The sequence below is a fragment of the Ovis canadensis genome, chromosome 8 (genome assembly GCF_042477335.2).
Source record: "Ovis canadensis isolate MfBH-ARS-UI-01 breed Bighorn chromosome 8, ARS-UI_OviCan_v2, whole genome shotgun sequence".
NCBI classification, from domain to species: domain Eukaryota; kingdom Metazoa; phylum Chordata; class Mammalia; order Artiodactyla; family Bovidae; genus Ovis; species Ovis canadensis.
Genome location: NC_091252.1, coordinates 60,762,906 through 60,777,328, shown reverse-complemented (window position 1 = coordinate 60,777,328; position 14,423 = coordinate 60,762,906). Strand labels below are relative to the sequence as shown.

The window sequence follows — 14,423 nt, the reverse complement described above, 5'->3', positions numbered from 1 at the left end:
AATTATATCAACTACTTTGACTTGGACTGATGCTAAGGAAAAGAAGCCAGCATTTATTTTATAAAAATTATAGCAGCAATAAAACAAACCCTGCCTTTGACAAAACACCATATTAACATCATAGTAATGTTAATATAATTTTATTACACCTTATAAATTAACTATTAATTCTTGCCTGAAAAAAAATGCACCAGCACATATGAGATTCCCTTGAAAGGGCTCACAAACCACCAGTATTGTCCCTGGAGCACACTTTGGAAACTTCTAATTAAAACAGACACCTTTTGTAAACTTGAATGAATGTTCTCATGGATGAAACTTTGTTTTATGTAGCTAATCCCATCAAATATAAAACCTCCTAACCCTAGCAAATATCAGATCTCTTGTTAAATATTATTAAATATTGATGATGCTATTTTAAAACAGGATTATAAAAGCTGCATTCAGACTAGCATCATTCTTCAAAGTAATTTCTTAAAAGCATCATAAAATAGAACTATTGTCTATTCATATCATTTGCATTGTACTCATATCCATTAAATTGACAAGATCTTTAGGCTTTTCTCTCTTATAATTACCTATAGTTTATGCTTTTTTTTATTAAACAGGTTCTTAGGTTTCACTTATTCTTTTACTTGATCACTTTAGGTTGATCATGATAGTAAAAGTGCTTTTCTTTGCGTAGTGGTATTTGGCATTTAGGGCTTCCTGGTAGCTCAACTGGTAAAGAATCTCTCTGCAATGCAGGAGACCCTGGTTCCATTCCTGAGTCAGGAAGTTCCCATGGAGAAGGGATAAGCTACCCACTCCAGTGTGTAGCTCTCCAGGAGAGCCCAATTGGATCCTTGGGCTGGGAAGATCCCCTGGAGGAGGGTATGGCAACCCACTCCATCACCATCAGCAAAGTGTGTGAAAATCACAACCATAACCACATCTTGGAATTTCAAAGCACTAATAGAATGGCAGAGCACTAACTGTGCATTTGAAAGACTGTGCCCATAAAATAAGGCCGGGAGGAGACCAGATTCAAGTGTTCTTTCCCAAATCAGAAAGCTTTCCCCTTCCATTAAATAAATGTAGTTCTAGGTGATTTCTTCTTTCACTTATACAAAACACACATGCGAAACTGGAAAGTTATTGGAACCGAGGGGACTGAAAACGTAAGGCACAAAAGGAAGAAACCTAAAAGGCCCCTTGCAAACTCCATCCCTCCGTTGGACTGGAGGACCAGGGATGTTGAGAGGCGCTAAACTCATCGCCGCAACTCCCGCGCCCCTGAGCCGCAGCCTCCAGGCTGTAGGGGCCGCTGCAGCGCCGAGTTTGCGGAGTGCACTGAGACGCTCTCTCCCGCAGGAGGAGACGAGATGGAGTGCGGCGGGCGGGCAGACGAGGTGACCCCGCGACAGGTGAGCGGCGGAAGGGGCTGGGGTGGTGGGGTCGGGGACGAGGTGGCCGCTCTACAGCGGTCTTGATCCTGGCTTTGGCGGGCCCGACCGGCCTGTGGACCTCGCTCCCAGGTGCGTGGATTCGGACTCGGCGGCGTTCTCTCGAGCCCCTCTCTTTCCCGGCACAGGCGTCGCCACTCGGTGAACTGCCAGAGCTCGATCTGGAGGTTTCTGACCCCACGGGCCGGTGTCCCGCCCCATACGTGGACACATTCATCCAAAGAATCTTCTCATTTTCTGGATAGTTTTTTTGGTATCCCACCTCACCAAACTCCTAATTAGGGGAAAGTGGTTTTGTAATTTTTTCACGTGAGGTTCCTCTTTTCTTTTTAACTGTGTTTACAGTCCTGTGTGCCCCCTGCAAGAGAATGAACTTCTTAGAACTTAACTGAATGCAGTTTCTTTTCCTGGAGGCTTCAAAGGCATCTGTCTTTGACTAATAGCAAGATGTAGTGTAGGTCCCACAGTATGGGGAAGGCAGCGGACCCAAATAGTACTTTACACCCTCAGATTGTTGGCAACATCTTTTGTAAATAACATTCTTTGTCTGTATCTGTCTCTAGGTATGGTAAATTTCAAGGGATTAAAAAAAAAACCACTCCTCTTTTATCTTAAAAACAACAAATGCACAGTTCATCTTTAAAATTTAAAACCCCAAAGGGAGGGGACATGTGTGTATCTATCTGATTCATGTTGATGTATGACCGAAACCAACACAGTATTGTAAAGCAATTATCCTTCAATTAAAAATAAATTTTAAAAAATTAAGTGATTATAATTTTGTGCTTTGTTGGAATATTGCTGCTGCTGCTGCTGCTGCTGCTGCTAGGTCGTGTCCGACTCTGTGCGACCCCAGAGCCGGCAGCCCACCAGGCTCCCTTGTCCCTGGGATTCTCCAGGCAAGAACACTGGAGTGGGTTGCCATTTCCTTCTCCAACGCATGAAAGTGAAAAGTGAAAGTGAAGTTGCTCAGTCGTGTGGGACTCCTAGCGATCCCATGGACTGCAGCCTACCAGGCTCCTCCATCCATGGGATTTTCCAGGCAAGAGTACTGGAATGGGGTGCCATTGTCTTCTCCAGTTGGACTATTACTCAGCCATAAAAATGAACTAAATTGGGTCATTTGTAGAGAAGTGGTTGAACCTGGAGTCTGTCATACAGAGTGGAGAAGGTCAGAGAGAGAAAAACAAATATTGTATATTAATGCATGTATATGGAGTCTAGAAAATGGTACTGATGAAGCCATTCGCAGGACAGGAACAGAGAGACAGATGTGGAGAACAGACTGTGGATGGTGAGGGGGGCTGGGAAGGGGATGGTGAGACAGATGGAGAGAGCAGCATTGACACACATAGGCTACCTTGTAAAATCGCTAGCGGGAAGCTGCTGATAGCACAGGAAGCTCAGTTCAGTGCTCTGTGAGACTAGAGGGGTGGACAAGGGTGGGTGGGAGGCTCAAGAGAGGGGGAATATATGTATACATATAGTTGATTCACTGTTGTTATGCAGCAGAAACTAACACTGTAAAGCAATTATACTCCAATTTAAACATTTTGTTACATTTTTTAAATCTTGTAATGACTGACAAATGCTGAGTCTTAGTGATTTACAGGTGTATGGTGGACCAGGGGTTGGCTGGAACTTGAGTGACCTGGATTATCTCATTCTTCCATGGGCAAAGACAGTCAATCTCTTTTGGTTTAGATTTGTATGGAAAAAAGGATTGAATTAATTGGTGGAGATGAAAATAGCTACCATTTGTTGAACTTCTGTTATGTCCTTTAAAAAATGTTACCTCATTTAATCTACAAAGTCATTCTATGTAATAGGTAATATCCCTTTTATAAAAGTGCAAACTGAAGCTTAGAGAAGTTGTCACTCAAAAACATACACCTAATCGGTAGCAAAGTTGGAATTTGCAACAATGGTACATTCCTTTAAGACAGAAACCTGTCTGATTCTGCCCTGAACTTGTTTATTCTAAATCAAATTATTTTTAAGGTGTCCTGCCCCAAACTTCAAGTTATTTTCTTAAATTCTGAAATAGTGTGGTATGTGAAACAAAAATAACAAGTACATGTATATATCCTGAAAGTATTTTGTCCATTTTATAATTCCCTAAGGCTTTTATTTAATTCCTGGTATTCCTTCTCACCAGTATTTTCTGATTCTGGCCTTTTTTTTTTTTTTCCATTTATCTTCTGTTCAGATGTTTATTTCAAAATGAGTATCTAAGGACTAAGTTTTTCACCAGAGTAAATCATATTCTTTATATCGTGGTCTAATTTTTATGTCATGCCAGTTTTGTGCCAACAAATTGTTTAATATCAGCTGCCAAGTACATTCTGGATTATCCCACAGAGCAGAATTTTAATAAAGGAGAGAAAATGGTTTAAAATTCCTACTGCTAAAGATCATCTTTGTACCGTCTCTCACAGTGTATTTGTTCTGGGGGCACCATTTTCACTCACACTTTAGGGCGTTGCTACAAAGAGGCTGCTGCTTCCTCCCTCATCACCTGTTGCCTTCCCCAGAGAATGGGCAGGAGGAAAAGGTAAAGAACCTTTTGCTGGGAGGGATCTATGAAGTAAACACAGTTTAGTTTAGATCTTTTTTTTTAAAAAAAAGCTTTTAGATTGGAGTATAGTTTATTTACAGTGCTGTATTAGCTACAGGTGTACAGCACAATGTATGATTTAGTTATACATATGTTTTTTTCAGATTCTTTTCCCTTATAGTTTATTACAAAACATTGAGTGTAGCTCTCTGTGTTATACAGTACATCCTTGTTGATTATTTTATATATAGTCGTGTATGTTAATCCCAGATTCCTGATTTATCCCATGCTACCATTCCCTTTTTTGTAACCATAAGTTTGTTTTCTGTGTCCGTGAGTCTGTTTCTGTTTTGTAAATAAGTTTGTTGTATCATTTAGATTCCATGTATAAGTGATATCATATGGTATTTGTCTTTCTCTTTTTTGACTTACTTTGCTTAGTATGATCTCTAGCTCCATCCATTTTGCTGCAAATGGCATTATTTCATTTTTTAGTTGCTCAGTTGTGTCAAAATCTTTGCTACCCCATGGACTGCGGCACACCAGGCTTCCCTGTCCTTCACCATCTCCCAGAGCTTGCTCAAACTCATGTCCATTGAGTCAGTGATGCCATCCAGCCAATCTCATCCTTTGTTGTCCCCTTCTTCTCCTGCCTTCAGTCTTTCCCAGCATGAGGGTCTTTTCCAGTGAGTCAGTTCTTCGCATCAGGTGTCCAGAGTATTGGAGTTTCAGCTTCAGCATCAGTCCTTCTGATGAATATTCAGGACTGATTTCCTTTAGGATGGACTGGTTGAATCTCCTTGCAGTCCAAGGGACTCTCAAGAGTCTTCTCCAACATCACAGCTCAAAAGCATCAATTTTTCAGCATTCAACCTTCTTTATAGTCCAACGCTCACATCCATACATGACTTCTGGAATAACCATAGCTTTAACTATATGGGCCTTTGTCTGCAAAGTAAGGTCTCTGCTTTTTAATACACTGTCTAGGTTTGTCATAGCTTTTCTTCTTTCATTTTTTAGGACTGAGTAAGATTCCATTGTGTATATGTACCACATCTTTATCCATTCATCTGTTGGTGGGCAGTTAGATTGCTTACATGTCTTGGCTGTTGTAAATAGTGCTGCAGTGAACACTGCGGTGCTTGTATCTTTTTGAATTATGGTTTTCTCTGGGTATATGTGCAGGAGTGGGTTTGCTGGATCATATAGTAGCTCTATTTTTAGTGTTTTAAGAAGCCTCCATACTGCTGCACCAGTTCACACTCTCACAAACAGTGATGGAGGTTTCCCTTTTCCCCACATCCTCTCCAGCATATTATTTGTAGATTTTTCAATGATGGATGTTCTGAACAGTGCTAGGTGATACCTCACAGTGATTTTGATACTCTGATAGTTAGCAGTGTTGAGCACCTTTTCATCTGCTTTTTGGCCTTCTGTATCCCTTCTTTGCAGAAATGTCTGTTTAGGTCTTCTGCCCATTTTTTGTTTGGTTTGATTTTTTTTTTTTTTTTTTTTTTGGATATTGAGCTGCATGAGCTATTTGTATGTTTGGAGATTAATCCCTTGATTCCATGATTTGTAAGTATTTTTTCCCATATTTGGTTGTCTTTTCATTTTGTTTATGGTTTCCTTTGCTGTGCAAAAGCTTTTAAGTTAATTAGGTTGCATTTGTCTATTTTTGTTTTTATTTTCATCACTGTAGTAGGTGGATCCTTTGGGATCCAAAAAGATATTGCTGAGACTTATGTCAAAGAATGTTCTGCCTGTATTTTCCTCTAAGCGTTTTATAGTATCCAGTCTTAAACTTAGGTCTTTAATCCATTTTAAGTTTATGTTTGTGTATGGTGTTAGAGAATCTTCTAGTTTCATTCTTTTACATGTGGCTGTCCAGTTTTCCCAGTACCAGTTGTTGAAGAGACTTGTGCTTTGTCCCAGAGAGATGTATGAAGTAAATACAGCTTAGTTTAGATCTTTTTTTATAGGCAGGTATGAAAAATGCAAGTCTCTTCTATTAAAAAAATTATGTACACAATGTCTTATTTAAGGGAACAAGAAATGGGTGATGGAAAATAATGAAGAAGAATAAGAATGGGGCACCTGGACAGATTGCACAGCCATGGGGTGGCCCCTGGGATACCTAACTTATTGAGTGTTTTAGAGGTCAACCGGTGCAGAAATTAATCACCAAATTGGCCAGCAGCAGTGCAGCGTCAAGTTCCTATCATCCCTGCTCGTGTGTGTTTGTGTATGTGTGTGCATGCATGCGTGTGTGCACACTAGAGAGAGAGAGTCCCCCTTTTAACACAATAAATGTGGGTCCTGGCTTAAGAATAAACTCATCTTGAAAGCAAATATATCTAGAGATTGATCAATATCATATGCGAATAAGTAAGTGTGATTTACCTCGCGCTTTGCAGTGGGGGAAAAAAAGAGAAGAAGTGGGAGAAAGTGATGGGGAGACTTAGAAGCTCCAATGGATGTGTCAGATGGTAACTCTGTTGGAATAGGTTGTTGCTGTGCTTTGAATTTATGATTAGTTCTGTAGCTTTTAAAATTAGAACTTATATCAGCTCTGATTAACATACCTGTGAAGAAACCAGTAAGGTTTGCATTTTATGTACTTACTCAGCCACCACATCGTGCATGTCCTTCACAGTCATATTCCTGCCGTTCTGTGGGCCAGGCGTGTGTGGGGATATAAAAGAACACTCTCTGACATGAAAAGTCTCATTTTGTTCTGTTCTTATTACAGATTCTTACCTAATAAGTCCCTTTGGGGCCTTGGTAATCTGTCTCTTTTTATTTAAAGCATCAGTCAGTCATTCAGTTCAGTCACTTAGTCATGTCCGACTCTTTGCGACCCCGTTGACTGCAGCACGCCAGGCTTCCCTGTTCATCACCATCTCCCGGAGCTTGCTCAAACTCATGTTCATCTAGTCGGTGGTACCATCCAACGATCTCATCCTCTGTCATCCCCTTTTTCCTCCTGCCTTCAGTCTCCCAGCATCAGGGTCATTTCCAGTGAGTCAGTTCTTCGTGTCAGGTGGCCAAAGTATTGGAACTTCAGCTTCAACATCAGTCCTTCCAATGAATATTCAGGACTGATTTCCTTTAGGATTGTCTGGTTTGATATCTCTGCAGTTCAAGGGACTTTCAAGAGTCTGCTCCAACACCACGGTTCCAAAGCATCAATTCTTCAGCACTCAGTTTTCATTATGGTCCAGCTCCACATTTATGCATGAATTAAAGTCAGTAGTTCTAAAGTGTAAGATTCTAAAATAATTTCCAAATCAAAGATTTGTCATATGGAGTATTTTGCCATACTGTAATAGAAATGCACTGACCAGTCCTAAGAATACTAAATATATAGTTTTATATTTAACTAAAATAATATTGGTATAATTATTTTCATAAATGTAAGGGGTGTGTGTGTGCATGTGCGTGCACACACTTAGTCACTCAGTCATTTCCGACCCTTTGTGACTCCGTGGACTGTACAGTCCATGGAATTCTCCAGTCCAGAATACTGGAGTGGGTAGCCTATCCCTTCTCCAGCGGATCTTCCCTACCCAGGAATTGAAAAGGGGTCTCTTGTATTGCAGGTGGATTCTTTACTATCTGAGCTACCAGGGAAACCCTTTAATATGTAAAAGTCCCTTTCAATAAACATTTGCAGTAGTTTCCAGCCTATGTATTCTTTAATTGTCATTTCCGGCAAAGAGTTTAACATGAACAGTTTAACATAAATGAAATATTGGTGTCTAGAGTTTACAGTATAATAAATACTACCTTGACTGCTTATTGTTTCATCAAAGTAAATGTAGGTTCAGCTAAGGAAAGAGAGAATCTTGTGCAAATACAATATATATATAGCTGAGAGGCTATCTCCCAGGCGATAGACCTCAGTAAGATCCCCAAATAAAACTTATCTTGCAACTTTAAGTTTGTGCATTTTTCTTCAGTTTACAGTTTCAAGAAATTCAGCTAAGAAATGTGCATGTGAGTGGACCCCTGGTTCAGCAGAAAACATTGGAGTGTTTTGGTAACCTTAGGCATGATGTGTTGGAAGCTTGTGCTGGCTGAACAGATTTCAGGCATATTATGGAACTGTTTCAGAAGCTGTCTGTAGTGGGAAAAAATCACTGTTCCAATAGAGAAAATTAGTAACTTGAATGTTGTTGAAGTTTTTAAAAAATTGCTAGTTACTGCTTGAATGATGTGTTAAATGCTATTGAACTGTTTTATGAGTTGTTACCTCATATAATTCATGTCCAAAGTGGACTTCAAAGAAGAGGTATATAGAGGTTGATGATCATTCTTTTCTGCTGTAATGCATCATGGTCGGAAGAGATGAGACCACTTGTCATTGGCAAGTCAGTTAACCCCCAGGGCTTCAGAAATGTTCATTTGCTCCCCAGTGATGATGAAGCCAGTATACATGTCTAGAGAACATGAGGTTTATTTGATGAATAACTGAGAATGGTTGGCAAGAGGAAGAAAGAAGTGAAAAGCAAGGTCCTCTTGCTGATGGACACCTTCTCTGCCCAGGACACTCCTGTGTTTGGATCACATGTGTTGAGTTTTCTCATTGACTAATCTTTTTCACTTTTGAAAAAACTGAACTCCTAAGTTTCTCCATAAGTAATAAGGTTGCAGAAATATTGCTTTTATAAAAGACTGTAAAATGGAAAACTTAATACTTGAATAAACAAAGCCCCAACAAGTGTTTAAACGTGAGTGTTTGACTCTCATTTCATAACATTTACTGAGGGTTCGCCATTTCCCCCAAAGAATTTTATTATATTGTCATGAATCTCAGCCGTTCTTTGGAAAGTTTTCTTTCCCTATCTTTTCCCTTCCAAACTTCCCCCCACCCACCCCACCAGCATTCGGTGGCAGGATTGGTAAGAATAACCTTTTGCCCAGCAGTATGTAGAAGAAAAAAATATTCACAAAGTGTTGACATTCTAGCAGGGAGAAACGGAAGCCAAAAGACATACTTGGATCTATTAGGATAGATCCTGAGTAATTAATTAAGGAGGTAGCATAGTGTTTGTTGCCAGAGAGTGGGTGATGGAGGAGGAGTAAGGACAGCAGCTGTTCACCCCTCCTGCATGGTGCTGGTGCTGGGGTGACCCAGTAGAGGGAGGCGGAGGGGTGGGAAAGGAAAGTGGGAGGAATGGAGCAGAAGAATACTCATGCTTCTTAGGGCAGTGTCCTGAAAGGGCTGTTGGAAGGTGAGGAACGGTGAAAATGGAAGGAAATTAAGAAGGTGTGGATAACCCACTGGCCATTCCTACCCTTAGTACCCCCTTCATATAAGCAAGATACAGCGTGACTCATACCAACAAACAAATTCCGTAGGCTCCTGGGAAAGTAGGAAAACGACTTTTGCCTACCTCACTAGTTCCACGAGATGAAAAATAACCATTTTACCAAACAAAACCTAAAGGCCATTTACAAAGTACATATTATACAAAGTAATAAAAGAATTGACTGTCACTTTTGGTATATATCTAGACTGGAATTCGAAAAAAAGACTGAATGTAGAATGATTTTTTTTTAAGAGCATTATCAGAAAAATGTAACTTTGAAGGGAAAAAAAGTCTTTTATTTTATTTTTAGGTATTAAATCATCGTTAGTCAAGATGTCTTCAACGCCTGAGCCTCCAGCCTTTAAAAAGGAACCGCCCAAGGAGAAAGATCTGGGAAACGTAGGGCTCAGAGGGGTCCGCACCACAACCTTGTTTCGAGCTGTGAATCCAGAGCTCTTCATTAAACCTGTAAGAAATACATCCAGGATAAGACTTTATGTTCAATTTACCTAGGATTTCAGAAATAGAAAGCTCTGATTTTCCTGTAACATTTGATTTTATCATGGAAATTTGATGTTAACTAGTAAGACCTCTCTGGTTAAGAAGCAGATGGAAGGAAAATCTTAAATGCTGTTTCACTAAATATACATATAAAACTAATTATTCTGAGGGTGTTTGAGAATTTAAATGGTAAATAGTTGAATTTTAATCAACTGATCAAATTCCTGTTTAAAATTTTATTTTAATAGCTGCATTGATTTTAAGGAAACTTGTTTGATCGGGTACTTATTAAGTAAATAAGACCTTCCATTGAAACAAAACAGAATGAAAATCTGATCAGTCTATAATCCTAGGCTTATTAATAATATTTTAACCTAGGAGATTTAGCAAACATATATTGAAAAATATGAAAACATGCATTTATACACTGTTAGGGAGTTAGCTAATCATATTTTTGTAACAAGTTACTGAATACATTTGATTTGTTAAGTTTTATTTTTTGAAAAATGCAGATCAAGTCATAAAATTTACTTAAATGTTTGAATTTGATTAGAATTTTAGTAACATAGTTACCAGTATAGAAAGTTAAATAGGTCAATTTAGCAATAAAATCATTAAATCAAGGTAGACTGTTTTAAAAACTTTGAACTAATGTGTTTTTTTACTTGCCAAGTACAGTTCAAGAACTGCAAAAGTAAGCTGCTCTGAGCGAGTGGCGTTTCTCAGATGTCCATCCCACTGAAAAAGTTTGACCTTGATTTTTTTGATGATTAAGAATAGTAATGAAACAGAAGCAGAAATGATGACAGAAGCAGAAAATACAGAATTTAAAAGCTCTTTTTAAAAAAATTCAGGAATTCCCTAGCTGTCCAGTAGTTAGTACTCTGCCTTCTCACTGCCAAGGGCCCATGTTCAATCCCTGGCTGGGGAACTAAAATCCCCAAAAGTGTGTGGTGTGACCAAAAAAAACAAAATCAAAGTAGCATCCCTTTGCCTCTTAGGGTCTTGGATTTTACACAGCAAATCAGAGTTATTGTAACAGCATATCTATTCTATGACTGTGTTTCTTGAGGTAACAGAATAAGTTCCCAGAGAAGGGTGTGTCTGTTTTGCTGTACCTGGTATATAACATGAAAGGCTTTCTGTCAGTTTTTCATGATCCTGGGTGACAAGAAAAGCATGTAGACTTCATTCCTCACTTCTTAATAAAAATAACAGATTTAAGGTTTGCAGATGGGAAACTTGGGCCCAAAAAAGATAAGCAACTTCTTCACAACATAGGTAACTGAAAACTGAGCACCGGACCTTCTAAAGGTGAAGGTCGGAGATGTCCCAGCTGTGAAGAGAAGAAGGAAGAGTCTTCCATAGTCTCTAAGTTATCAGGAGTTGAGTTAACTGAATAAAGAAATGGATGAATATTAGAAATGGAATTTTACCCTAGGAATGCTGGTGTGGTACTAAAGCCTTGGCATGACGAGCAGAAAGTGCAGGAGATATTTGAGTCTCCTCAAATGATTGGTCTTATTGAGACCTTGTGATTTTTTTTTTTCTTTGACAGAACAAACCTGTAATGGCTTTCGGATTAATAACCCTTTCGCTTTGCGTGGCTTATATCGGTTACCTACATGCGACGCGGGAGAATGAGAAGGACCTCTATGAAGCTATTGATAGTGAGGGAAACAGTTACATGAGGAGGAAAACGTCTAAGTGGGATTAACTGAGCTGGTTGCTGCAGATGAAGGTTTACGGGGGCTCTGAAATCTTCAGCTGAAGATTAGGACCACACAGTGTCTTGTTTGTTGTTCCAGAAGATGCTGCTGAGGAAGAAGGATGGCGATTGCAGCCAGACCCCTAGAGAGAATGTTGTCCTTTCAAAATGGAAGCCGTTATCGCATTCTTTTTTCCACAGAAAGAGCTGTTCAGTATTTTAATTTTATTAAATCCTCTTTTAAAAAAGTGCCTTGAGAATGGAAGTCATTTTTGTAAATTATAAAGTTCTGTCCAATAAAAGTGCTGCTGCTCTTAAATTTGCATGGTATTGTTAATATTTTAAGGGGAATGTTCATTTACAGCTGTTACGAAGGTTTAGTTTTGCTATTTGCAAAGGCAGTGGTCTTTTTCTACCTGGTGAAGAAGAAAATGATTATAAATTATTATAAAGCCTGCAGTTAAAAACAGTTTTTACAGAATTACAGATGGGTCATATATTTCAGTTTTCCATTTCAGCTAATTTTGGTCCAGATTTTTATTTCAGTTGAAAAGATACTCCCACTCAATTACTAAAATAAAGATTACATGAAAGAATAACCCAGAGTAATTGGAGTTTTCCTTTAAAAAAAATAACCAGACAATATGTTATACTGAGTATGATGTTTTTATTTGACTACAACTAAATGTTATTTATTTTGTTTTCATTGTAATTTATTATTTCATTGTTACTTGTATTTCATTGTTATTTCATTCATTGTTATTGTAATTTAATGTTACAATGATACTATAAATGTAAGACCGAATGTTCTTATGGTTACTTGAAAACTAGAACTGCTCAGTAGATAAGAAGGTCTAGATTTAAAGTAACCATAAGTATATGGGGTTTATCTTAATCTTTCTGATAAAGGTTCTGCTGCTGCTGCTGCTAAGTCACTTCAGTCGTTGTCCAACTCTGTGCGACCCCATAGACGGCAGCCCACCAGGCTTCCCCATCCCTGGGATTCTCCAGGCAAGAACAGTGGAGTGGGTTGCCATTTCCTTCTCCAGTTCATGAAAGTGAAAAGTGAAAGTGAGGTCACTCAAGTCGTGTCCGACTCTCAGTGACCCCATGGACCGCAGCCCACCAGACTCCTCCATCCATGGGATTTTGTTCTAGATGTGATTTATTTCTAGATATTTACCACATTCTCCAAATCATTGGAATTGCATCTTAGTAAATAAATCTTGTCTCTGAAATTTTGTTTCATTTATTATTAACAAGTAAAATAATTTCTCAGGCAGTGTTTATCATCATAATGTAAGATTTAATTTCCAGTGCTTTATGGTAGTTTTGTAAGATACATGAAAAAGTAATTATGTCTCATTTGTAGATATTAAAGAGCTTAGCTAATTGAGTTATCTGTATGCAACTAAATTAAATCTTTATTACTGACCCTTAAATATTTCTTTGTGAGGTCTCTCTATGTAGTACACTTCATACAGTTTAAATACACTTAGGTGGTATACAATGCCTTTTAATTTAAAGTATTTTGCTGTTGGCTGGTAAAGAACTAGAGTTCTGTTTTCAACTTATGCATTTAATGCCACATCATCATCATTAGAGTTCTTCTAATATTCAACAAAAGAAGTTACTGTTTGGTGGGGGAAGTATTAGTGAGCTATCAAGAGGTTATTGCAGCAAAGAAGGGCTGCAGGAACTGGGCAGAGGGCAGCTTTAAACCACGTGACTGTGTGTGCGTGAACCAGGGTAGCAGTTGCACAGCTGCAAAAAATAGTGCAAGGGAAGAATTCCATTGAATTTTAGAAACAACCTAACTTCCCTGGTGGCTTAGATGGTAGAAGTGTCTGCCTACAATGTGGGAGACCCAGGTTTATTCCGTAGGTCGGGAAGATCCCCTGGAGAAGAAAATGGCAACCCACTCCAGTATTCTTGCCTGGAAAATTCCATGTACAGAGGAGCCTGGTAGGGTACAGTCCGTGGTGTTGCAAAGAGTTGGGACAGGACTGAGCGACTTCACTTTCACTTTCAACCTAACTGTGATACTGTTCATAGGTCTGTTACAAGTTGTGTAGCACAGTCTTCTATGTGCAGTGTCAAAGACTGCTTGGCTGTGGATGTTTTCATTCCTTCTCTAAAGGAAAATGAGACAAAGTCAGTGGTCTAAGGAGGGGATGCTCAGGGCAAGATGTTTACGGCATCTTGGAGTCTGGTAGGAGGAATGTTTTCCAGTACAGGAATCTGGTTGAGATCGGGCAAACTGTAACATAATAGATTGTCCTGAAGCAAGTATTGATAAATGAACTACTGGTAAGCAGCAAGCAACCTCAGCCCAGGGAAGTAATTTTTTCTGATAAAAGAGTCATTTGCCCAGAAGAGCAAGCAGTTTAGTTGTTAAGAATTTCCCCGTGTAAACAGTGAAGTTATTTATTGTTGAATAGCCTTATCTTCTGTAAGGCAACCAATCCGTCCCAGTTTTCTAAGCAAGGAGGGGATTCTTGAGATGCAGTTCTTTCCATTTTAAAACAAGGACAACAAATGAATTAACTATGATTTTAAAAGCCAACCTTAGTAGTTTTGAGTGCTTGCTTACTGAAAATAATTTTTCCTTTAAGGTACTGTGTGATTTTCCCAGTTTTATTGCCCTGACACAAAAGCGTTATAGATAACCTAAAAAAAAATTAAACTCCCTTTTTTTTGTTATGGCCTAAAAAATCAATTCTTTAAGTAAACCATTTAACAGAAAGTATGGTAGACTGAATAATACACCTCTTTTCCCACACCACCCTAGAGATGTTTGAATCCTAATTCCAGAACCTGTAAACATGTTCCATTATATGACAGAAGAGTCAAGGTTATACCAATAACCTCAGATATACAGATGACACCACCCTAAT

General features: G+C 38.9%; 1 protein-coding gene across 1 annotated transcript; it reads left to right on the top strand.

Annotated features, from left to right (window-relative positions):
- The first annotated feature begins 1,337 nt into the window (after positions 1–1,337).
- On the top strand, positions 1,338–11,845 carry SMIM8 (small integral membrane protein 8). The gene is made up of 3 exons (XM_069598315.1): positions 1,338–1,406; positions 9,628–9,785; positions 11,377–11,845. The coding sequence occupies exons 2-3, from the start codon at positions 9,651–9,653 to the stop codon at positions 11,533–11,535; spliced, it is 294 nt and encodes a 97-aa protein (XP_069454416.1). The 5' UTR covers positions 1,338–1,406; positions 9,628–9,650; the 3' UTR covers positions 11,536–11,845.
- The last annotated feature ends 2,578 nt before the right edge of the window (positions 11,846–14,423 follow it).

Coding starts and splice junctions, on each gene's coding strand:
- SMIM8 (XM_069598315.1), top strand. CDS start 9,651: ATGTCTTCAACGCCTGAGCCTCCAGCCTTTAAAAAGGAACCGCCCAAG. Junction 9,786..11,376: donor CAGAGCTCTTCATTAAACCT/GTAAGAAATACA, acceptor TTTCTTTGACAG/AACAAACCTGTAATGGCTTT.